Source organism: Balaenoptera borealis (genome assembly GCF_965194805.1).
Source record: "Balaenoptera borealis genome assembly, chromosome: 8".
Classification (NCBI taxonomy): Eukaryota; Metazoa; Chordata; class Mammalia; order Artiodactyla; family Balaenopteridae; genus Balaenoptera; species Balaenoptera borealis.
This window is the reverse complement of record NC_138865.1, coordinates 102,758,141-102,784,267: the sequence shown is the minus strand read 5'-3', so window position 1 is coordinate 102,784,267 and position 26,127 is coordinate 102,758,141. Positions and strand designations below refer to the sequence as shown.

At 46.2% G+C, this 26,127-nt stretch overlaps 1 protein-coding gene across 19 annotated transcripts in view; it reads right to left on the bottom strand.

The window, feature by feature from the left end:
* ZNF618 (zinc finger protein 618) overlaps nucleotides 1–26,127 on the bottom strand; it is a 184,782-nt gene that overhangs the window by 22,664 nt on the left and 135,991 nt on the right. For 3 of the 19 annotated variants that reach the window (XM_082403856.1, XM_082403868.1, XM_082403865.1), the window contains 5 exons: nucleotides 19,108–19,167; nucleotides 18,477–18,566; nucleotides 6,716–6,955; nucleotides 2,919–3,002; nucleotides 455–499 (listed from right to left, as the gene is read on the bottom strand). In XM_082403856.1, coding sequence (XP_082259982.1) covers nucleotides 455–499; nucleotides 2,919–3,002; nucleotides 6,716–6,955; nucleotides 18,477–18,566; nucleotides 19,108–19,167 — 519 coding nt within the window. Of the gene's footprint in view, nucleotides 1–454; nucleotides 500–2,918; nucleotides 3,003–6,715; nucleotides 6,956–18,476; nucleotides 18,567–19,107; nucleotides 19,168–20,690; nucleotides 25,058–26,127 lie in introns of those variants that run through there. The other 16 variants (XM_082403872.1, XM_082403857.1, XM_082403871.1 and 13 more) reach the window with 13 other exon arrangements.

Genomic DNA, 26,127 nt, shown 5'->3' with positions numbered 1-26,127 from the left:
AGACAGGAAAGGGAAGAGGAGCGGGCCGGAGGGCGGCAAGAGTGAGAGCACAGAGGAATGGGAGCATGCGTGCCCAACAGAGGGACGCGGAAGGAAAAAGAGAGAGAGAAGAGAGCAAAAACGAGTAGGGAAAAGAGAGCAGGAGGATGGCGGAGATGCGCTCGGAAGAGGCGTCCTGAGGCTGCCCCCATGAGCAGGAAGGGGAGGCTTTGTTCCAGCAGGGCTGGGGGTGGCAGAGTCAGGCCGCCCATGGTCACAGCTCTGCCCGACACCTGTCCAAACTCCTCCACCCGCCTGGGCTGGGTCTCCCTGTGCCTCCACCTCCTCCACCTGGGTCTACCTGGGAGGGCGGCCCAGGTCTGATGTTCTGGGGAGGTCCCGAAAGTGTGGCTGGCTGAGTTCATTCCCTGCCCTGCCTCGCCCTCTCCAGCCCCCCGACGGGACCATCACTTACTCTGTAGGAGAGGGAAAGGATTGGAAATCAGGGGACTTGCAGTTTCTGCAAAAGAGAAACAGTTTAGCTAAGTCTCTTCTGGTTCTGGTGCTCGGAGATGACAGTCATTACTTCTGTCCTTAGGAAGTAGTGAGCCAGATGGGCTCTCGGAGGAGGAGGGGGCAGCTGGGGTGGGGCTGGGGCACGGGCAGGGCGAGATCAGCCGGGGCCATCCCTCCAGGACACCCACAACTTTCAAAAAGTGAGCCCGCAGAGCACTAAGGAGAAAATATCCACGTGTGGCTGCCTGGTTCAGGACAGGGAGCTGGGAGCTGCTTCTAGGTCCTGGCACCGGCGTGGTACTGTCTGGCACCAGACACCAGAGCGGCCAAGGGAGGGCTGCGCTTTGAGGGCTTCTGTCTGCTGGCAGCTCCCCGCGCTTCCCGGCGTTGTCAGGTGCGCCTCACAGGCAGGAGGCGGCAGAACGGGGCCAGACGGACTACGCCGGGAATCCTGGCTCCACCACTCACAAGCTGGGGACCTGGGGCAACAATCAACCTCTCCTGAGCCTCAGTTTCCTCATCCCAAAAGTGGGGATAACAGTAACACTGACCCTCACTGGGCTGCGGTAAGGATGAAAACAGGTTAAGACACACACAGCTCTGAACACGTGCCAGGCACACAGTAAGCGCTCAATAAATGGTGGCTGCCGGCGGGGGCAGCGCTTCACACCGTCATTCCCGATTCTGAACATCGGCTCTGGTGGAAGGACAGCCAGGGGGCGCAGCCTGGCTGGCTGAGAACAAAGGCTCCCGGGAGACCGCGGTTTCGGTCCTGGCCCTGCTGCTTATTCCCGTGTGGCCTTGGGCCAGTCACTCCAGCTCTTTAAGGCTCACCTTTTGGAGGGGCTGAGTGGGTTATAGTTTCCAAAAGGATGAAGCAGTTTGGAAAAGTCGACATGCTCTCTACGGTTTAAAGGATCGTGGCAACATTCTCGGGGCCCCCACGGCACACCTCACTCCCTTCCTCGGAGCACTTATTCATCAAATCACTTGGTTTACTTAAAAAAACAACCACCGGGCTTCCCTGGTGGCTCAGTGGTTGAGAATCCGCCTGCCAATGCAGGGGACACGGGTTCGAGCCCAGGTCTGGGAAGATCCCACATGCCGCAGAGCAGCTAGGCCCGTGAGCCACAACTACTGAGCCTGCACGTCTGGAGCCTGTGCTCCGCAACAAGAGAGGCCGCGACAGTGAGAGGCCCGCGCACCGCGATGAAGAGTGGCCCCCGCTCGCCGCAACTAGAGAAAGCCCTCGCACAGAAACGAAAAACCCAACACAGCCAAAAATAAAATGAATAAATAAATTAATTAAAAAAACAAAAACAAACAAACAAACAAAAACAAAAAACAACCACCTCCAAAACAGCCTACCACGTGAGTGTGTAAACTCTGCAGGGCACCCTCTGAATATTCCCCACCACAGGGACGTGTGTGCCATTCCCATTCCACAGCAGAGATGAAATTGAGAGGCGAGCTCAAGTCACCAGCTTGTAGATGGTGGAGCTGGGGTCGAGCCTTGGCTGGAGCTCAGATCACTGTGAGGAAGCCCGCATGTGCAAGTCTGCGCTCCTGGATGTTTCATAAAGCCCCTGACTGGCGGCCAAGCCACGTGCATCATCTGTCTGCACCCAGGCAGTGCCCAGCACGGTGCTGAGCACAGGCCAACACCTAATCTGGTGAATTAAACTTTAATTGAGCAAGAAAGTGAGTGATGGCTTACCTTAGTATAAAGGAAGTATCAAAATCTTTTTTACACCCTGCCCTGGCTGGCACTATGCAGACCAGCTTGCTGTGCCTTTCTCGGGCAGAGGCTGCTTGTGATCACGCATGGCTCTGCCAGGTTGGCCCCAGGTCTGGCTAGGGACAGTGGCTTTTGGCTGCTCTAAGGTGCTCTAGGGCTCCGCTAGAGTCCTGCAGGAGGCAACCACCAGGGGGCGCCAAAACACCACTGGGAACCTCAGGCAAGCCTACTTGGGCTGGTAGGAGCTGGAAGGGAACCTTTGGATGTTCCCAGGTCCAAAAGGGGACCAGAACTTGGGGCCTCCGGCTCTTAGGCCACAGCTCTCTCTACTGTACCCGCTTTGCTTCTTCTGGGAAAAAAAAAAAAATGGCTGTGATGTTCATCCTATAAACACAGCAATGGCTCAAAGGGGGCCGTCCGAGTCAGTGTATCACACAGGTCATGGGGCAGGGGAGTTCCTCTCTCCATGGGGAAGAGACAAAGAGGATCCATCGTCCTGGAGATGCTCCTGAGGCCCGGAGGGATGTCCCTGAACAAAGGGCCCCTCCCGCTTCCTCTGGGCTCTGGCCGCCCTGTAATTCTCTGCCCTCAGCCTCCTCCCAAAACCCTGCCCCATCACACACCACAAAGATCCCGGAGCGGATTGAGGCGGCAGCACAGGGTGACCGTCATGGGGCACACTCACCGCTGGAGTTTTGGGAACTGCTATTCGTCTCTTCAAAGTGGTTTTGTGCTTTGCCTTCTACCCTCCGACTGAAAGCGCTTTCTGCTGGGTGGGGAGAGGAGAGAGCAAGGAAAAACCACGGTGACTGGTCAGCAACAGGTCCAAAGGGAGGCGCATGCCAGAGGGGGCTTGGGAGGCCAGGGACGTGGGAACCGCCCCGGCCCCTGGGCTAGGTGAGTGCCTGAGGCTTTATGCTGGGGAACCAGCAGAGCGATGGGCTCCAGAACCCCAAACCCCAAACCTGCAGCTCCTCAGGCTCACCTGAATTGCCTGATACCTTGTCAGGATCCCAGGAGGCCCCCGACAGTGCCCAGGGTGGGTGGAGGTCCAGGCACGGGGGGGATGTGTGTGGGATGTGGGCGCACTCATGAGCTCCAACTGATCGAGGAGATGGCACACAGGCCAGGGTCTCCCATCTCTGACCCCTGGGGAGCCACACGTGACACTAAGCAATCTGGATCTGCCACTCGCTACTTGCTCTGCCAGATTCTGCTGACACAGGCCCCGCCAAGGAGCAGGGAGGGTGACAGACTGTTTTCTGGCGGTGGCTCTGGCAGAGCAGGAGGGCCAGAGAGCAGAAGGGGTCCCTGGGTGGTAGAGAAGTCATGATAGGCTGAGCTGGGGTAGCCCCACACCCTGGGAGGCCAAAGACCAGGTGAGGTCTGCTCGGGGTTCATCGGGGGCAAGGGACTGGCTCCCTGAGTGATTCTGGGGTGTCTCCACTGATGCGCCTTCCTGAGTGGCTCGCCTTCTCCCAGAACTCTCTGTGAACGCCGGAGTCAGAGAAAGGGTCCAACCAGGTGGGAAACACCAACGTTCTGTCTCGAATGTCTGAGCCAGAAGGTGACGACTTTTCCAAGCTGCTCATTGGGGATGCTGGATGCGCCAGGATATAAAGGCTTCTGGGAACAAGTCAATCTGGGATGAGCAGTGACCCAGCAGCCTCTTTCTTATGGAGAAACAGCCTGCATGAGGGTATCAAAGGCTCTGAGAAGTTCCCCCGGAGAGAGACCCATCTGGCTTCACTGAACCCAACCTTCTTCCGAAATATAATCGGCCACTGAAGCCCATTTAAAAATATGAGATTCGTTAACATCCTTCAAAAATGGTGATTCTGGGAACCCACTTTGGGAAATGCCATTGTCACCCAGGCCACCCTATGCCAGGAGGGCAAGCGCTCAGACTATGGGGGCTGGGGTTCCAGACGATCACTGGGGTGATGGGAAAGGAAGCCACAGGCGGCTCCTACAGGCCCTGCTCAATTCCCCTGCCCCCGACTCTGACAGTGCCTCCTGATGCAGCCTCCTTTTTGCAGAGGCTGTTGACAACATCACACACAAGACCCTCTCTTCTAACTGTGTCTGTAAAATGCCTGGACTGAGAGCTACACACCTGCCCACTTCAAGATCCCATCTGTAAACTGGCAAAGAAAGCCCCTCAATTCTTTACCTAGGAAAAACGGGGGGACTCTTATTTACGAAGCACCTACTATGGGCCAGGCACTGGTCCAGATGCTTTACATCCACATAATCCTCCAATCACCCTATGTGGTCCACGCTGTCATTCCCACCTTATAGGTGAAAACCCAGAGAGAGTGAGGTTGTCAAGTTCCTGGGGCTGGCTAAGCTCCTAACCCTTGAAGACGGCAGAATAAGGAGATTTCATTCTTGGGACAGATGCTTCCTTTTTAAAAAGGGCTTTAAAGGGGCAGGGAAGTGGTTCCTTTCTCCATCTTAACCCTCATGCATGCAAGGGATGGTTACCCATCTGTGGAGGATTTTCGTGCAGCCTGACCAACATATTGGTACAATTCAGCACAACCAAGGTTACAAACTCTTATAATTAGCCTCCTCTGGCTCAGCTGATAAAGCAGATTTTGTTCAGCTATCCCTGCTATAGGCACCTCTGGCTGAAAACCAGCGAGCGGCTCCACAGGGGACATCCCCGCGCAGGCACACACACACACACACACACACACACACACACACACACACACACACACGCACCCACGCACGGGAGCGGCTGCCTATTCTAGCATGATGGGGGCAGTGATGACTTCCAGCTCCAACACGCAGGCTCCGGCTCACAACCTGGTGTCCCCTGACCTGCGCAGCTAGTAATCCAGGTGTGACGCCCACCACAAGTCTTCCTTCCAGGTCACATAAAGGCAGCCAGAGGCAAGCCCCATCGCTTGCTGATGCTTACTTGGTGACTCTGGGATCTGAGAGCTGCCACAGACCACACAGGCCCTACAGGCAGTTCTCTGCAGAAACTGCAGATGCAAAAACTCCCAGCCACAAGGTCGAGAGTAAAATCAAGACCTGAAAGCCGTGATCCCATTATTTAGTTGAGCCAGTATCTACCACCAATAAGTTCGTGATGACCAGCCTGTTTAACTGATTTATAACTACTGTTGCCAAAAAACAATGGCTACTAGCTCTTCTCTACACAGTAGCTGAAAACCATTACCTTCAAAGTGGATTAACTACTTACTCTCCTTTCGGGAGATCTAAGCACAATAAGCACAGCTTCAAACATTTTTAAGAACCACATCCTTGCTCCTGATCAGCCTTCTGAACCAGAGTAAAGGCGAGCACAACTCATCACGTGGCTGTAATCGGTCCAGCCCCCTGGTTCATTTGAGTGAGTTCTCAGTTTGATCACTTGTACATTTAATGGATAACTTTGGGCCTCTTAAGGGCATCTGAAAGGCCCGTAGTCCCAGAATGACCAAGTCATCACTCTACCCTACATCCCACGTATCTAGGCAGGAGGCCCAAGGCTCTTTCCACCCGGTGTGAATCAGGATTCCTGATTAGCTGGTACTCAGCACACAGTGTGTCTTATCAGTTTTCCCCGATAACTGCTAAGAAATGGCTGGTGTGCACCTTTCACTGCCTGTTCACCCTTCCAGAGTCTGAGCCCTTTCTGCATAGACTCAGACAACACTGGAGTGGGCATCCGCTGGCTTCCTGCTGGGCTATGGCTCGTGGAGGGGTTTCCTGAACAGTGAGGTAGAGGGAGGCCAAGAGAACAGAGCTCCCAGCCAAACACTCTTCTTCACGGAGAGCAGCTCTTCGTAGAAATGAGTTTTTAGACTGGGTTTTCTGAAAAATGGGGGATGCAAACTCATGCCAAGAGGGTCCAGGCAGGTGACGTAAATGGATGAACTGGGCTGGATGTGAGACAGACAACAGTGTGATCACAATGAGACATGGCACCTGCCACGTGGCCACTGTACTGGGGAGGCAGGAGGGAGCGGTGGGGACTGTGGAAAACGGAAGAGCACACACTCTACTGAAGGAGGCAGCTGTGGCTCGGCCCCAAGGCAATTGCTGCCCTGAGGAAAGTGGGCCCAGGACTGCCAGATCTGACTTTTCAATGTAAGCTAGAAATCAAAAGTTTCATATAAAAATCTCCTAATGTTCAAATGTTGGCAATTAATTTAAAAGAATTTAAAACTCCTTAGGCCATGGCTTGGGGAGAAAAATATTCTCCTACTTAAAAAAATTAGTTTGCAAACCATCTTGTACAACCCTCTGATTTAGGGTAAGAAAACCTAGACTCAGAGAGGCTAGGTGGCTTGCCGTGGTCACAGAGCCAGCCTGAGGCAGAGCCGGGACCCAGATTCGTCCCAGAGAGCTAGGGACCACCACCCTCGCTCTTGCAAGGGAACAATGACCCCGGGCACAGCTGTGGCAGGTGGGGAGAAGGGTGGGGAGTGGAGGAAGTGTGAGGGTAACATAGGCCATTGGTACCTGCAGTTGCCTTGCTTGCCGGAGATCCCGAATTTGGAGTGCGGAACGTCGGGGTTTGGGTGGCTGGAGGGGTGCGGTGTAAGAGGGTGGCGCATCGGACCACGGAGGCCGGAGCCTTTTTCCCCGACTGGTTCGTCTGGGTCTTCGCTGCCACGAAGCGTGGAGACGGGGAGACCTCTGGATGCGAACACTCAGAGCCCGTGTCTGGATCGTCCGGTGGCTCCCACCCGGGGGCGGTACCTGAGAGGGTCACGCTCTCAGTTGCCGAGGGCGCTTGGAGCCGACCAAGTACGTGGCCTCTCGGGCCACAGACCCCTACGCTCAAGGGCCAAAACTTCTTGGTCCAGAGAGAGCAAGGGCTCTGGCTCCCACCTGGAGCCTGAGAAAGTCTGGGAGTCTAGAACCTTCCCCTGCTTCTCCTCAAGGGAAGCCTGATCGCCAGCTCACACTCAGCATTACCTGGAGGGCACTAACCAGCCCACTGGCTGGGTCACTCATAACCCTTGACCAACCCAGGCTCTGCGTGTCTAAGAACTCGGCCTGTGACCCGTGCTTGGGGCACTTGCATTAGTCAACCCAGGCTCAGATGCATTTTCTAAAATGTTGACTCCTAAGCCTCTTTTCCTTCCAATGCAGGCTGGCTCAGCAGTAATGATAGACGACAGAGAGGCAGAGACGTGTGGGGTTGATTGATGGGGGAGGGGAAGAGCAGAGGGCCCAATGTCGCCCCACGGTTTTAGAGGAAGGGGCTCGTGGCGCTCCTGGGCACTGCCTGGGATTGACAATCTCAGGGGACAGTGCTCGACCCAATGCCTGACGCTTTAATGGAAATCAGTGCAGCAGCTCCCTGGTGGGGTTAGGGGCAGCTTGTGTCACCATTTCCCACACCTCCTGCCTCCCTTGCCCGCCTTCTCTGCAGAAGCTGGAGTTACTGAGAACAGGGGTGGGGGGCCCTGACCCTCAGCGGGTCTCCAGCTTGGCTGGTCTCAGGTGGCAGCCTCCTGCACGCTGCCCGGAGACGTAGTTACCGGTGTGGCAAGCCCGTGAATGTGGCCACAGTGCCACCTTCCAACCGAAAGGGGAGGCAGTGGTTTCACTCAACTGCAACTCTCCCCGGAGGGCAAGAGTGGACCAGACGGCAAGAGCAGGGACCCCTCCGGGGCTGACCGGGGGCTCATGGAACCCACCGGCACTGGGAACATCTCGAGGGCACCACCTTGCCACAGAGCCTGGCCGGAGCCTGGGAAGGACCCTGCCCTGCTGCCTGCCTCAGGGGCAGAGGAGAGACCTTCTTACACCCCTGTCCCCAGGGCAGTGTCCATCCTGGGCACCAGACGCTGCGCCCACGGCTCTCATAGCCAAAATAGACGGGTGATCCCTGACCCTCCACCTCTGCCCACTCCTGGCCAGTGAGGAAGCCCAGGCCCAGAGACGCAGGAGTCAGGGCCTTGTTCAAGGTCACACAGGACCCGAGGCCCTGAGGTGAGCTCAGAGGACTCAGGCTGGCCCCCCTTGTCCCTTTGGGATGGTCGCTGCCTTTCCACCTCAGTAGCGACCAGATGCCAGGAGCTGGGGATGGGGAGTCCTTTGGTCGTGGCCCCGTAAGCAAGCCCTCACCTGCCCCACTCAAGCCCCAGGAGGAATCCCCCAGGCTCAGTCTGCGGAGAACACAGGTATCCCTCGCTACTCCTCTTCCCCGCCACCCCACTCTCCAGATTCTCACTTTCTCAATCAGGAACTGGATAGGGGTGGGTGGGGAAGGATACCTACACATGATCCCCCTTTCTCCCTCCCTCCCTTTCAGAGTGAAGGACCTTGAAGGTCCTGAGTTCAACCAGAAGAGTGGCTCATCTCACAATTCTCAATTTTTTTTTCCTTAGCCATAGGATAAACCTACACATCAAACTTTGAGGGAGGCGTCCAGCATCCCATTTCTGATTTCTCCCCTGTCTCCCTGAAGCACAGTTTGGGGACCACAGCTTGTGGTTCACTGTTTAACAGAACCAGCACTGAGTGTGCGGTGAGCCTGACCCACCTCTGAATCCCAGGTCTGTCACCTCCGGCTTCTGTGGTCTTGGACTCTTTACTTCCCCTCTTGGCCTCAGTTTTCCCACCTCACCTCCACTGATGAGAGCAGGACACCCATCTCTGCACTACCAACCTCACAGGGATTTTGTGAGAATCCACACAGGTCACGGTAGCACCTTGAATGGTAAACTACTCTTCAAGTGTAAATAGTTATTAATGGTATGTTTTAGGAACAAGGAAACCAAGGCCCAGAATGGTTAATAAGTTTACAGCCACACAGAAAGTTAGTGCCAGGATGGGACGGGGGCTCAAGCCTGCCAGCTTCTCAAGGAGGTCTTTGCACAGGCCATGTGGTCCCCTTAGGCACTAACACACCCCCGGGCACCTGGGCACAAGGGACAGAGAATTTCTGAGCAATAAACAGAGCATGTTGCTTCCCCTCTTAGGCCTCGTCTCCACCTGCAGAATGTTTTCTAGGAGACCCTCTGGATCAGATCTTTTCATGGTCTGTGACCCTGCTGTCAAAATCCTGGCATTCTGTGTGGGAAAGCCCCTCCTTCCCTGTGGCAGGGAGCTCAGGACACCCAAAAGCACATGATACAGTAAACCCTCGGGCATCACCTGCTTGCCCTGGACCCTTGCCTGGGACCTGCCCACTCCTTGCCCTCTCAGTCTACCCCTCTCTCTTCCAAGTTTCATGGCCTTTGCTCATGGTATTCCCTCTGCCTGGAATGTTCTTCCCTCCAGTTTCTGCCTGGATCACTACTGCTGGTCCTACATACCTCCACCTAAACATCACTTCCTCTGGAAGCCCTCCCTGATACCCAACCTGGTCATTTATCTTTCAGTCGCCTCCCTTCTTCCCTTCCAAGATCTGACTGCCACCAATCATGACCCATGGTGTGATCTTCGATCAATGTCTTTTTCCCCGTTACCCTGTATGTTCCGTGGGGGTAGGGACTCTGCCACTTTGGCCCAACTATGCACTCAGTGCCTGGCACATTCCCTAGCACACAGGAAGTGCTCAACAGATATTGTGGAACCAGGAATCAACGCACGAATGGCTCAGAACCACTTAAACAGAGCACATTAAAGATGGGATGCCCAAGAGAGGGCACAAGAAGCTTCTCACATGTTATCCTCCCACTGGTACCAAGGGTATAAGGCAGCTAGGGACAAAGAGGCTCAAGAGAGGTACGGGCACCACGCCAGGGTCACAGAGGAGATCAGTGCCGAGCCAAGATAAACTTCCCAGGCTCCTAACTCATTTCACTCAACCTTTTGCTCCATCTGTTGACCTCCTCACATGGAATGTTATCAGGCTGATATTCCTACCTGGGTTCTCACTGAGAAAGGAAGAAAGCATTCCAGACTGGCAGACTGGCCTAGTAAGAAAGGTATGAGATATTTACACATAAGAGATATTAAAAATAAGATAGCACGTGGTCTCTTCTTTCTGTAAAGCTGAAAATTTAACTGGAACAAAAATTCAGAGACTATAAGGATTCAAGAAAGGTAACCATGCAGCTGAGAGGCAGGGAAGACCAGAGGATTTCCCTGAAACCTTTAACGCGGTAGAGGGGAGTAGAAACGCATTGGAGGCAAAAGGGAATAGGGTGCTCAAAGGCTAGAGGAGGGAATGCAAGGGAGATGTTATGCAAGAGGAATCTAATTTGTGAACCGCTGCTCACAGATTTTAGTCTTAGAAAGAGAACTGGAGACCTTACACTTCTGGACATGATGGTATGTATACCTGGTACAGGACTAGCTCTCCTCCAGATTCAACTGTAAAGCTGGACAAAATGCATGGAACAAGAATTTTCAGACTCTGAATGTAGATGATGCAAGACTGCGATTCATGAAAGAAGACCTGCTGTGAGCCCCAGGATCACCCCAGCTCTCTGCTAGGATAGACCCTCTGAACCACAGCACAGAGGTGGAGCTTGAAGGATGCACTTCAATCTCACTGATCTGAGAGACAGTGATCAGAGTTCAGGGCTTCTGAGGCAGCTGGAGTTTACAGGGAAGAATAACAAAGAGGAGGAAATTGTGCAAAAAAACAACTCCAGAAATGCGCAGAGGGGTCCCTTGAAGTCTTTGGCTGAACACCAAACTGTATTTGTGCAGAGGGAGCCTCTGTAAAGACTGGCAACCAATAGCTGCTGGGGGCGGGGGGAGTGGGGCAGGGAGCTGATTGAAGATTCAGAGGTGGCAAAAGGCAAGGAGATGTCTGAGTTCCACCTGCCAGAGGAGAGATCTTGCTGAATACCTCCAGCATTCAGTTGAGACCCAGAAAAGCCATGCCTCAGAAGGATTACTCTAACCCTAGAATAAGGACTGCTCTGGAACTGCCCTAACACAGCTTTAAAACAAGGCTTTGAAGTATCAAGTTGATCTGTAAGTAGATTAACTGCCTGCCAGAACAAAATTCAACACTTTTTAGAAGAAGACAACAAAATCCACACACTCAACAACATAGCATGCATCCACAATGTGCAGCACAGAATAAAAATTTATTTGTTAGGTGAAGCAGGAAAATGTGAGTAATAATCAAGAGGAAGAAAATCAATAGGAACATAAAGAAATGACAGGGATGATGGCATTAGCAGACAAGGACCTTAACACAGCTATTATAAATATGGTCAAACATTTAAAGGATAATATGAATATAATGAAAGAAACAATGTAAAAAGGAACCAAGTGGAAATTACAGAGATGAAAAATATGATAGCTGAAATGTAAAATCATTTGATGGATATTTCTAATGAAACAAATAAGACTGTAGAAGAAAAGATCAGTAAACTTGTATACAGGACACTAGAAATTATCCAAATTGAAACACAGAGGGAAAACAAGGCTGAAAAACTGAACAGAGCTTCAATTGATCTGTAAACATCATAAAACAATCTAATATATATGTAATTAAAGTCTCAACAGGAGAAGGAAGAGATTGGGGAAGAAAAATATTTGCAGAAATACTGGCTGAAAATTTTCCAAATCTGATGAAAAATATAAACCCACTGATCTAAGAAGCTCAGTGAACCCCAAACAGGATAAACACAAGGAAAACTATACATCATAATCAAATTGCTGAAAATCAGTAATATAGAGAAATATTTAAAAGCATTCAGAGAAAAGAGACCCATTAAATACAGAATAACAATCAGAATGATCTCTGAATTCTCATCAGAAACAACATAAGCCAGAAGATAGATAAAGGAATGACATTTTTAAAATGCTGAAAGAAAAATATCTCAACCTAGAATTTCATATCCAAAGAAAATATCCTTCAAAAGAAAAGGTGAAATGAAAACACTTTCAATTAAGAGACTCTTTCATCAACAGACCTACAGTATAAGAAATGTTAAAGGAAGCTCTTCAGGAAATAAAGGAAAATCATAACATAGAATTCAGATTTATAAAAAAGAAAGAAAAGTATGAAAATTTTAATATGTGGGTAAATATAAAAGGCATTTTCTTATTTCTTTAACAAATAACTGACTATATAAAGCAAAAAGAAAAATTATTGGGTTTATAACTTATGTAGATGTATATGTATCATAATAGCACAAAGGACAGGAAGGCAGTAAATAGAAGTAAGTTGTTATAAGATTCTTGGATTATGTGTGATGTGTTATAAATTCATGGTAAACTGTAATACATTAAAGATGAATGTTATAAACCACAGAGTAACCACTAAAGAAAAAGAGGTATAGCTAGAAAGCTAACAGAGGAAACAAAAAAATTCTTGATTAATATTAAAGAAGGCAAGAAAAGTAGAAAAAATGAGGAATAAGAACAGATGGGACGAACAGGAAAAATTATAATAAGATGGTAAATTTAAAATCAACCATATCAATAAATTATATTAAGTGTAAATGGATTAAACACCTCAATTAAAGAGCAGGGATTGCCCAACTGGATAAAGGAGCAAGAACCAACTATATGTACACACTTCATATATAAAGACACAAGATTCAAAGGATGAAAAGAGATTTATCATACAAATACTAATCCTAAGAAACCTGAAGTGGCTATATTAATATCAAATAAAGTAGATTTCAGGACAACAGGTGTTATCAGAGATTTAAAGGGGCACTGCACAATTTTAAAAAGGGTCAATTCATCAAGACACAATGATCCTCAGTGTATGCACCTAAAAACAAAGTTTCAAAATACATGAATCAAAAATTGACAGAACTAAGGAGAGAAACAGCATATCCACAATTATCGTTGCAGATTTTAATGCTTCTCCCTCTACTTAATAGAAGAAATAGATTTTTTAAAAAGCCTGTAAAAGTATAGAGATTTGAACATTATTAACCAACATAACCTAATTGACACTATACTCAGGGAACACTCTTCCCAACTCACTTTATGAGGCCAGCATAACTCTGATACCCAACTTAGACAAGGACATTACAAGAAAAGTAAAATACACTGCTGGTTGAAGTGTAAAATGGCATAACAGCCTGACTGTTTCTTAAAAGTTAAACTTATCATATGATCCAGACTAGGTATTTACCTAAGAGAAATGAAGGCATTTGTCCATAGGAAGACGTGTTCACAAATGTTCACAGCAGCTTTATTTATATTAGCTCCAAACTGGAAACAACCTAAATATCCATCCACAAGTAAACAGATGAAGGAAATTGTGGTATCTGCATCTAGACAGTGGAACACTACTACTCATCAATGAAAAGGAATGAACTACTGATACATATAAACATGGATGAATCTCTAAACAATTATGCTAAATGAAAGAAGCCAGACCCCACCACACACAAAAAGAGTAGATACTATAAGATTCCATATTTGCAAGATTCTAGAAAATACAAACTAATCTATAGTAATAGGAAGCAGATCAGTGCTTGCCTGGGGGTAGGGAAGTGGTGAGTGAGGGATTACAGAAGGGCACGAGGAAACTTTTGGGGGTGATGGATATGTTCATTATCTTGATTGTGGTGATGGTTTCATGGGTGCATACATAGGTCAAAACATCAAATTGTTTACTTTAAATAAGGTACTTTATTGAGTGACAGTATACTTCAATAAAGGTGTTTTTTAAAAAAAATACCAGAAATATTTATTTTCTTGATTATGAGCATGGTTAACAAACCACTGATTGAATCTGGGGCACTATCCTAATCCTAGGACTGTAGTTCCCTGCCACTGAAGGGTCAGTTTGGGGAGTGATATTAAAAGCCAGGTAAAATTCTAGGGAATTTTAGATAGATGTAATCAGAAAACACATGCTTGAAAGCAAATTAACTCTACAAACTGCCCTAGGTCTCAAAGCAATTTAGATGCCTTTCCAAGAAAAAGAAGCTCAAAAAAAGAAGTCATTCTTCTGGAAAAGAAGAAACATCCCAACACTGTAATGTCCTTTAGTTCATTTCATGGTTTTCTGATAGTCAATGTATTTTAATAAAGAACAGACATGGTGACATATTTTTTTTAAAAAGTCAATCCATGTAACTTACCACATTATCAGAATAAAAGATAAGACTCATAGGATCATCTCAATAGATGTAGAAAAAACACCTAACACCAATTTATGATAAAAACTTTCAGTAAATTAGAAATAGAAGGTAACTTCCTCAACTGACAAAGGGGCATCTATGAAAACCTATTTTAGCTAACATAATACTTAATGATGAAAATGATCATACTTAATGATGAAAAACTGAACCCTATGATTGGGAACTAGGCAGAGATATCCACACATTTCATTTATTCAGCACTGAACTGGAGGGTCCTAATCAGCATAATGGGGAAGAAAGAGAATAATAAAAGGAATACAGATTAGAAAAAAAGAAGTAAGGCTGTCTTTATTAGATGACATCAGTATGTACAAGAAAAATTCTGATAAATTTAGAAAAAAGCTAATAGAACTAATAAGTGAATTTAACAAAGTTGCAGGATACAAATTCAATATATACAAAAATCATAGCAACAAAAACTGGAAAATAAAAAAATCACAGTAGCATCAAAAAACCCCATAAAATACTTAGATATAATTTAATGAAATATGTGCAAGACCTCTGCTCTGAAAATACAAACTATTGCTGAGAGAAATTTAAATAGACCTAAACCAATGGAGAGATATACTATGTTCATGAAGTGGAAGATTGACTATTATTATGATGTCTGTTCTCCCCAGATTGGTCTATAGATTCAGTGTAATCCTAAACAAAATCCCAGTTGGATTTTTTTGTAGCAATTGGCAATAAGACTAACATTTATATTGCAAGGCAAAGTTCCTTGTTTTAAGGAAAATATTCTTAAAAATACACAAGGTTGAAAAACTGAGAGTACCTGATTTAAGACTTACAGTAAATAAGACCATGTTGGCACCAACACAGGCAAATAGATCAGTGGAACAGAAATAAACTCACACTTACTTACGCATTCAACTGATTTTCAACAAAGGTCTCAATGCAATGTAATGGAAAAAGGACAATCTTTTCAACAAATGGTGTTGGAACAACCAGACAGTCATATGGAATAAAGTTAATCTCAAATCATACCTCTCATCATTCACAAAAATTAACTTAAAATGGATCAGAGACTTAAATGTAAAAGCTGAAAGTATAAAGATTCTAAAAGATAATAAAGGAGAATATCTTCACCACCTTGAAGTAGGCAAGGATATCCTGAGTAGAACTGAGAAAACACTAACCATAAAAAAAAAATTGATAAATTAGACTTCATTAAAATGAAAAACTGCTCATCAAAAGATACTATATGAAAATCAACAGTCACACCAAAGACTGAGAGAAAATGTTCACAATATATATATTTGATAAAAACCCTGGATCTAGAATATATAAAGAACTCCTCCAATTTAACAATAAAAAGACAAACAACCCAACCAAAAAAAATGGCCAAAAGACTTAAACAGTTTCCTAAGTAAAATATACGAATGGTTAATAAGCAAATGAAAAAGTGCTCAACATCATTAGTCATCAGGAAAATACAAATTAACACCACAATGAAATACCACTACACACTCACCAGAATAGCTTCCTACCACCAAACTGTTGGCAAGAATTTGCAGCAAGTGCAACTCCCATCTGTGGCTGGTGGGAGTGAAAGGTGCTACAGTCATCTTGGGAAATGGTTTGTCAGTTCTTAAAAAGGTAAACATACTCTCCCCTATGACCTATCAATTCTACTCCCTGGAATTTATCCAAGAGAAGTGAACACAGAAATCCTAGTACAAGCATTTTCATAGCAGCTTTATTCATAATAGCCTAAAACTGGAAACAATTCAAATGAACAAGCAAATGGCTCAACAAACTGTGGTACTTGCACACAAGAGAATATTGCTCAGCAGTAAAAATAAAGAATGAACTGATATATAAAACATGTATGAATCTTAAAAACATTTTGCTAAGTGAAAGCAGTCAGACCCAAAAGAGTACATATTATATGACTCCATTTCGTTAGACCTCCTTTCAGTCAGCCTACATCTCTCTGGATGCTCTCAGGAGACCCAGGGTCTCTCAAGGCCTGGCCCTGGGTATCACTTGATGAAGCCATCAAGTCCAGCCCCCAATTCCACATAGAACCCATGGACATACAAATATCTAGATCCAAAGGCCACTGGAGGGGCTATTTCTTGGTCAGCTTTGGAGAATCAATCCTCTGTTGCATCTAGCCTAAATCTCTCACTCTGTAACTTTAAACATAGATGATCATAGAGTCCCTAGACTTCAGTAATAAAGAAGAGATGCAGATGCAGAAAGACAAAGAGAGTTCACAATAGAGAGAACAAGAAAATAAGGAACAGAGAAAGACTAGACAGCCTTTCAGGAGAGAAGTACCTGGATGTTAGGGAAGTAATCAGGGTACAAATGAAGCTCCCCTTCCTGCTGTACCATCTGACATGTGATGCAGGAGAACTTCATGGTTAAGGGTATGGGCCTGGAGGTTGCCTATCTGGGTTCTAGCCAAGCTCCTCCTCTTATTAACTCCATGACCTTATTCAACTTGTTCCAGCAAGAGCCATTTGGGGGAAGAGCAGAAACAGCACTGAAGGTTTTCTCCAAAGGCTGAAACCCAAGTTGCAGGCTGGCTTTGTAACTAACACCTAACTGTAAGTGCATTCTGCATAGCATCCCCTCTGGGCACCAGGCAGCGGGGCAGTTGCTGTTTCCCTGGAGAGCACAGGTAAGCAGGTACCCACACACAATTGCCCCTGTCCCTGCCCATGGAAAGCGGGATCCCCAGAGGGGTCTGAGCCAAGGAGCTCAAGCCAGCCACAGCCCTGATGCTTCAGCACCAGCACCATGAGTGGGTCAAATGATGGGTTAGTGCCCACACAGTGTAAGCTGTGTCCTCTCTCCCCCGCATAGAACCTGGACATGTGGTGGGCACTAAATAACCCATATATGCTTAGTATGGGTGGCAGGATAGGTTCCTCTAGTTGAGCCACTGCAGATGCCTGCCTGAGGGTCTCCTTATACTGGAGATGACTGGAATCCAGACCCCTGGGCTGAAAAGACCTTGAGAGCTCCCACAGGTGGGAAACCTGAGCCCAGAGAAGGGAAGTGACAGGTCCAAGGTTACCCAGCAGTCAGGGGTCTAGCAGGATGAGAAGCTTAGCCTAGGGTTCCACCTAAGGATGGGTGCTCCCGCCCACAGGGAGACCCCTCAGTCCTGCCGCTCTGCGCAGCAGGCGGGACTTCCTGGGGAAGCTACCTCCTCCACCGCCTGAGCTCTGGACAACCCTCCCTGCCCACCTGAAAGCCCTCAGGGGCCCACGTGCCTGTGCTGCTATAGCCAGTGCTCCAGGAGGGTTGGGCCTCCCCTACTCTAGGCACCTTGCACCCTGATGACCTTGCATAATCCCTTCCCCTCCCTGAACCTAAATCTTCCCATCCACAGACTGTGGAGTGGGATCCCCATAGCTCTGTTGTGACAAACAAAAGCAGGGATACTCCCAAATACCTCTTAAACATCCCACCCTACTGCCCTGCAGTGTGGTTAAGCCCCGCCCTGTCAGAACTTTGGCTGAGGACTGAGGGCCCTCTTAGCTCATATACTTGGGGATCTAAGGATACAGCCCCCTCTGACATCCAAAAGGGAAGCTGGGAAATCAGCTGCATCGGGAGAATGGAAGGCCAGGATGTCCCTGTGGGAAGGATCCTTAGAACCCTTTCCCTCCCAGGCCAGGGGAGGAGGGAGAGATTGGGGGCCTGCCCAAGGCCACACACATGCCTGTGACTCCACTGGGACTAATACCCGGGGCTTCTGGGGCCGGCTTGTCACTCCTTCTGACTTCTTACCCTTTCTACCTCCAAGGGCAAAGCTGTCTTGTCTAACTGACCATCCTCTAGCCTGGGTTAGGCCCTGCACTGGTTCAGACTGAAGCTGCATTACACGGTGCTGCCTTTGGGGGTGGGGACTCAGGAACCACATGATTTGGAGGTGCTTGGAAGAGGTGAGGACAAGGCTGCTGAAGGACTTGGGTGAATGATGCCCACCCTTCCTAACCCAAAATCCACATGGGCCCAGGCCTCTGAGACCACCGGGGGAGGACTCAGGCTTTCCTGGCTTAAGGGTGGGGCTTTCCCAGCTCCTGCAGTCAGGTGGCCCCAGGTCAGACCTGGACACCTAGAGGCTGACCCAGAACAAGTTCACCTTTGCTTTCACCCTCTCCTGGCAAAACTCCAGAGCCTCAGCCTATAGCTGGCCCACCCTGCCCCCAACCAGAGAAGGTACTCACTGATGGGGGCGTGTAAGGCCACGTGCTCCTGGTAGGGCGTGTAGTACTTGTACTGCTTTCCGCAGAATTCACAGGTATAATTGCCGGTTTCTGTCCAAGGAGAGAAGAGTGTGGGAATGGGTGCCTGTTCCCATCCAGAAGTAGCAGCTTGCTCCCTCCCCCCAAACCCCTCCTCATTCTGGGACCACCAACTAGAATCAGGAGCCCCCTTGAGTCAGACCGCCGGGGTTCAAATCCCAGCTCCTCTATTTCAAGCTGTGTGACTTTAGGCAAATCTATTAACCTCTCCGTGCCTCAGTTTTCCTATCTGTAAAATGGGGCAATGATAGGACCACCTTATAGGATTGCTGTGAGGATTAAATTTGTATGTCACATGCTTAGAACAGTACCTGGCACACGCTGTCCTCCTCCATCGCTCCACCCCCAGGCCCCGGTGCTCAGGAAATGTGTGGTGTCCTGAGTTGACCTCCAGTGCCAACCTCTTTATCAGCCCCTTTTCAAGCCTTGCCCTCTGCAATGGCCACATGTGGGTCACCTTGTCTCCAGGACTTTCCCTGCCCCCAAACACCCCCCACCCTCTGGCAGAAGGGGTCACGTCTTCCTCTTGGGTCCCACCGAACTTCATCTTTACCTCTCTTTTGGCACTGCCTAACTTCTTTCTTCTTAAAAATTTCTGATGTAATATTGTTCACTGGGGGAAAATTATAAAATACTGATAAATACAAATACAAAATTTTAAATATAAGAGAAACTTCAATCATCTATAATCCCCCAAAAAGAGTCGCAGCTACCCCATGGGGTGGAGCATTCACCTGGCCACTTGCCCCAGACCCCACCCTGTACTCCCATCTCATCTCTCACTGATGTCAGCCGTCTGGCTTCTACGGGCCTTGAATTAGCCGGCCCTGATCTATATGCTCTTTGTAACCTGGTGCATTCAATCGACAATATTTTGTAGACATCTTGCTCAAATCAATAAACATCGATCTCTACTGCATTTATTGGCTGCCTGGTTCCCACTGGACTTTGGAATTTGCTGAGCCAGTCTCCTAAACCAGAGGACACTGAGATTGTTTCAAAATTTTTCCCTTATAAAAAAAATGCTGTGATCCATATACTCGTAGAAATTTTTGCACATCTGCTCATTATTTTTGCACACCACTGCAAAATAAAGATTATTGTTCATAATCTTTGCACATATTTCCTCAGGATAAATTAAGGGTCTGCATTTTTAAGGCTTTTGATCACCACAGCACCAACTACTTACTGAAAGGTTGGGCCAATTTTCGCCCCCATCAGAAAGATCTCAAAATGACTGTTTCCATATACTGTAGCCAGCATTAAGTACTATCATCTTCTTACTATGCCTGATAGGGAGAAATACATTGCACTGCTGGTTTTATTTTCCATTTCTTTGAGTTCTAAGGAAGCTGACTATTTTTGAGGATTAATGAACTACAGTTTTTCTTTTGTGACCTTCCTATTTGTGTTTACAGTCAATGTTTCTATAGGCATGTTTACCTTTTTAAAATTGCTAAGAACTCTATAGATTAAGGGCATCAACATTTCGTTCGACATGTTACAAGTATCTTTTCTCAATTGGTTTCTTAGTCTGTTTATGTTCTTTTCTTGCAATATAGAAGCTTTAAATATTTTGGTAGCTAAATAATTTTTGTTAACTGATTCATGACCACTGGTAAAGATATATTATTGCTCTTTGTAGGCTCTGAAGTTGTTAGATCAGCTGTATTAATTGTATTATTCAAACTCTATATAACCTTTATTTCTCTCCTTGCTCTGTCAAAGACTAAATGTTGTGATCAATCCTTCCAGTTCATTGTGTTTCTGAATTTATTTTGTATATTTAGATATAATGTTGTTTGATGCAGATAGGCTCATGAGATCAAAACCTCCACTTTGAACCATATCCTTTGTTAACATTACACTATTTTCTAACACAGCAGTTCTCAAAGCGTGGTCCCTGGGCTAGTGGCATCAGCATTGCCTGGGAACCTGTTAGAAATGCAAATTCTCAGCACTTTTTTGAGACATTCTGAAAGAAAAATCCTAAGGATGGGATCCAGCAAACTGTGTTTTAACAGGTCCTGAAGAAAATCCTCAAGTGTTAGAAAGTTAAGAACCACCACTCTAACTTTTAATTATACTGTTTTATTAGTTCGTCTGGTATTAATATTATTAGTTCTTGATAATTACTTTGTTAGATCCTTCTACTTGTTCACATGTCCCTAAAGCCATTTCCCTAAATTTTCTTGTACTTGCATTCATCAAACAGGTACTGTGCTAAATGCTGGCACAAAATGTTGAGCAATGGTCCCTGCCTTCAAGGAACTTACAGTCTGGAAAAGGAGAAAGAAAAATCAAATAATCACACAAACAAATCTAAAACTGCAAACACAATGGGTAGTCTTAAGGAGACACAGTGCTATGAAAATCCTAATAGGGAATTCAATTTAGTTAAGGGAGTAGGAAAGAGCTCCATGGGAAAGAGAAGAGTAAAAGACAAGGAATTAACTAAGTTTGTCTCTAATAAGCCATTCATAATTGGATTCTTTTAAGTTAACCTGAGAATCTTTGTCTTCTAATAAAGGAAATTATGCCATTTGCTTTTATTGCTATTACTGACTTGGTTTTACTTGTCTTATGATTCTTTTCTTTTCATCCTATACCCTTTCTGGTTTATTCCCTTAGTTTTCAGTTGTTTGATGTATGAACTCTTTTCTTTGCCTTTCCATTATTCTCCAATATCCAGCATTTTCCAATATTTTCCATTGTTCTAGACAGTATATAAGATACATTTCTCTAATTTTTATAGTCAAGCACGAAATGATATTTTCATATCTATTACCATTGAGAAAGGTAGTTTAACTCAGTGCCCCTCAAACTTTAGCCTAAATAAGAATCATCTAGAAAGACTGTTACAACACAGACACCTGAGCCCCACCTTGGAGATTCTGATTCCACAGGTCTGGTGTGGGGCCTGAGAATTTACATTTTTAATAAGCTTTTAGGAGATGCTTATGCTGCTGGTCTGGGGACCACACTATAAGCAGGACTGGTTTAACCTACTTTATTGTATCCTTCACCTATTTCTTCCTTCCTGGTTTTTAACATTCATTTTTTTTTTTTTTTAATGTATTTTTTTTTTAAACGCAATGTTTACTTTGTTTATTTATTTATTTTTGGCTGTGTTGGGTCTTCGTCTCTGTGCGAGGGCTTTCTCTAGTTGTGGCAAGCGGGGGCCACTCTTCATCGCGGTGCGCGGGCCTCTCACTATCGCGGCCTCTCTTGTTGCGGAGCACAGGCTCCAGACGCGCAGGCTCAGTAATTGTGGCTCACGGGCCCAGTTGCTCCGCGGCATGTGGGATCTTCCCAGACCAGGGCTCGAACCCGTGTCCCCTGCATTGGCAGGCAGACTCTCAACCACTGCGCCACCAGGGAAGCCCTAACATTCATTTTTAATATTTTAGAATGATCTCTTTTTTTTGCATTCAATTTTATAATCAGATTTGCAAAATTTTAAACTTAAACTTACTTCTAGTTTACCTGGCTTCAGTATTCACAAGTCCTCTTTTACTATGAATTAATGCCTCATAATTGAGCCCTTAAATGTGTTCAACCACTCAGTTCATTGGAGTACATCTTCAAGTAATTTTCTGAAGTTGCGTATATAGGAGAAATAGCATGTTTTTGAGCCCTTGCTTTTTTTTTTTTTTACACATAAATCACAATTTGTCTAGATATAAAATTCTTAGATTATACCTTTTTCCCTTCAGAACTTATTCCATGATCTTTCAGCATTTAGTATTGCAGGGAAGTCTGATGCAAGTCCACCTTGAAATCATTTGTAAGTAACTTGCTTTTTTATGTCTAGGTACCTGTATAGTTTTCCCCCTTATATTTATAGTTTAAAGAGCCACTAATATCTATTTAGTTATGGGTCTTTTTTTATTGATTCTACCTGACATATAGGTCTTCCTTTAGCTGAGCAATTTTTTCTTCTATTGTATCTTTGGAGTATTGTTTCTGTCCCACCAATTATCTGGAACAGTTTCCCCATTCTCCATATTTATCATGTTTTCTGCTTATTAAGCTCATCTGTTCAAGTTTGTCCTTTACATTATTAATCCATTTCTGCAGATCAACTCTGCTCTTTACTATCTACAAGGTAGGTTTTAATTCTGTTCTTATACTTTCTGCTTCTCTCTTCTCATCTCACTCCTCTCTCTTTGCCTTTTCATCTTATCTTGTTGCTTTTTCACCATACAGCTTCCTTTTTTACAGAGGTCATGCTATAGACTGAATTGTTTACCCCCCAAATTCAGATGTTGATGTCCTGTCTCCCAATGCGATGCTATTTGGAGATGGGGCCTTTGGGAAGTAATTAGGTTAGATGAAGTCATGAGGATGGGGGTGGGGTCCCTCATGATGGGATTAGAGACCTTATAACAAGAGGCACCAGAGAGTTTGTTCCCTTTTTCTCCTCACCATGTCAGAGTACAGCCAGAAAGAGGGTCATTGGACCAGAACGCAACCATACTGGCACCCTGATTTTGACTTCAGCCTCCAGAACTGTGAGAAAATAAATTTCTGTTATTTAAGTCACCCAGTCTATGGTACTTTGTTATGGCAGCCTCAGTGAACTAAGGTGATGTTTTCTCATACTTGACTGTGGTTGCCAAACAGCATTTCCTTCTAGACTCTGTGGTAGATCATTTTCAGAGGTACACTCTTCCTCTAAGTCTCTTAAATTCCTTTCTTGTCATGTGGAATTTTCATAGTTCCCAAGTTCTATTTTCTTATTTTTTTTTTTACCTTTCAAGTCACTCTTCCTTATCCAGGTATAAAACTCAAGTAACCTATAAATAAATCCAGATTTACACTGTTTCAATAGACTTGAACAAATTGTCCTCGATCATCCCCCCATTATCATGGTAGACCATTACCATGGGAGCAATTCTCAGATCTGCAGCCGAACAGCAAGTTGACACACAGGGCCTCTTAGACCAACTCCCTCCTTCTAGCAGGATTCCTCTGCTCTGTCCTGGCTCTGGCTTCCTCCTCCTTGAGTACTTAATTCTCCAATTTGCTCAGCTGACATGGATGTGGAAGGCGTACTTCCCAGCATGCCCTGCTGCCACTGTTTCTCCTCTTCCCCTGACCTACAGAGCTCTACTTATGGGGACTAGTCCCTCCACAGTGCACTGTACCTCTACTAGCTCCCCTTATTCTGTGCCTCATCACTATCAGGGTTCTGTGGCACTGGCCAGCTTACAAAAAGTGGCAGAAGCCCAAGAAGCAGGATTCTGATCTCACAAGGCAGCTGCTGAGTGGTAACAAGGAACAGCCTCATACTCTTATAGACATCTCATTTCCATGGCGTCAAGCTGGGAGCCAAACTAAGTCAGTTTTCTCAATGCAATTCCCTACCCCATACAATTTGTGATAATTCCTCCTGGGTCCTAGCATTGGCTGTCTGTCAGACACAGTTACTGATATAGAGAACAAGTTTCATCTTGCTCTGTACCTTTCTGGATAATTAATAGGTACCACTTGTTTAATGCTTTCCATGTAAATGTCAAGGACTATACTAATTCCTTTACAAATATAATCTCATCTAATCTCCACTACAATCCTGAGAGGTGAGTTTTACTGTCATTACTGTGATTAGAGAGATTATAAAACTTGCAGGACATCACACAGGCATTAAGTATAGAGCTGGGGTTCATCTTTGGGATGGCTCTAAAGCTCTCACTCTTGACTATCTCTCAGCAACATCGCTCATTCGTTAAGCCCTAAATACAAGCCTGGTGCTGGGCTAGACACTTGACACAGGCAGCCTCCAACAGCCCTGAAGAACAGATAGATGTTCTTATTCCCAACTTATACAAGAATCAAAGGACACTCAGTGGGGGTAAGTAGCTAGTAAATTGGTGATGTCAGCATTCAAACCTGGGCTTGTCTAATTCTATAGCCTATGTTGTCTGTATTCTATTTTGATAATTATGATGCTACAGATGGAAGGGGTGGTGCTATGCTGGGGCTGCTGGCAGATAGCATTGAAGCGGGAGGGCGGTAGTTTCACAGATCCCAATGTCCCTGTCCTGCATTGGTCTATGAATGTCCGTCATGGAACATGTCTGATTCACATCTGGGTTTTCCCACAGTCTAACTTCTGGCAGTTTTAGTGTTAAGGATATCATCATTTTCTTCACTTCAAGATTATTATTTTTTTTGTTTTAAAGATTTTTTTTTTTTTTGATGTGGACCATTTTTAAAGTCTTTATTGAATTTGTTACAGTATTGCTTCGGTTTTATGTTTTGGTTTTTTGTGCCTGAGGCATGTGAGATCTTAGTTCCCTGACCAGGGATCGAACCCACACCCCCTGCATTGGAAGGCGAAGTCTTAACCACTGGACCACCAGGGAAGCCCCCACTTCAAGATTATTTTAATGTTACTGTTTATTGAATGTTTACCATTGCATATGACAAGTGCTGTCATACAGACATTATTTTTACATCATATTTACAGACACTATCACATCTCCAGTTTCCTGAGTGCTTTAAGAGGTAAAGAAAAGGAGAGAATCATCTCCTACGAGGAAGGAGGAAGAACACTCAGGGGACCATCCAATGCCTTCCAAGGGCCGAGACCAAGTCCCGCCCTCTGAGGCTTGTCTCTGGCTTCACTGTTCCAGCTCCCTTGACTCTCCTTCCCTAAACTTCCTCATCCATTCAATCTATGTTTGTGTGTATATTTTCACAAGCTGCCTTAATCCTTATTGCAACAGGTAGAGCCAATAAAGGTCTCTTCTTGCTGGGTAGTAAGAGAGGCATGGAAAATAGAGAGCAAGAAGCAAGCATGCAAATTCCTGAAGGGCTGGACCAGTCTCACTTGCGAGAACCAACCTCCACCCCGACCCAAATCCACACTCCCTGCAGCAGCCAAAATGTCTTCCTAAAACACAAATCTGATCAAGTCCCTTCTCCACTGAGTAAACTCTGGCTCATTCCCCTCAGGATGAAATCTAACTGCCTTCTTCTGGTTTTCAAGGCTCTCTAAGACCTGAACTCAGAATCGATTTGCCTTTCAGTTCCTGGAACAAGTGCAGCTCTCCTGCCTTCATGTGGGATACAGGGGCTCATCCCCACCCTCATCCCCATGCAGAAGCCTCACGGATTCCCAAGGCTGGTCAGTTGCCTCCCAGCCCCACTGTTCCCTGGGCTTCTATGTTGTAACTACCTGCTTACTGACCTACTGCCCCGTTTGTGTGTGAACTACCCAAGGGAGGGCCACATCTGTCTTGCTCACTGCTGTGTTCCCACAATACTCAATACCAGTGCGTTGCAAATAGGCAGGTCAAGTGCGTGGCTCCTGCTCTCAGGGGTTTATTGGGCTGAGGACAGAGCATCTGCATGTAGCTCCCCCGGAAAGCTTCATTTGCTGATAAACCCCTTCTGACAACAATAACGACAGTATTTTCCGAGCACCTACTATGTACCAGGCACTGTGCTAATTAATAGGTGATTTATATCCATGATCTCATTTAATCCCCCAACAAACCTGCGGGGAAGTGTCACCCTTACTCCACAGGTGAGGAGCCAAGGCTCAGGACGGCTAACACTGGGCACC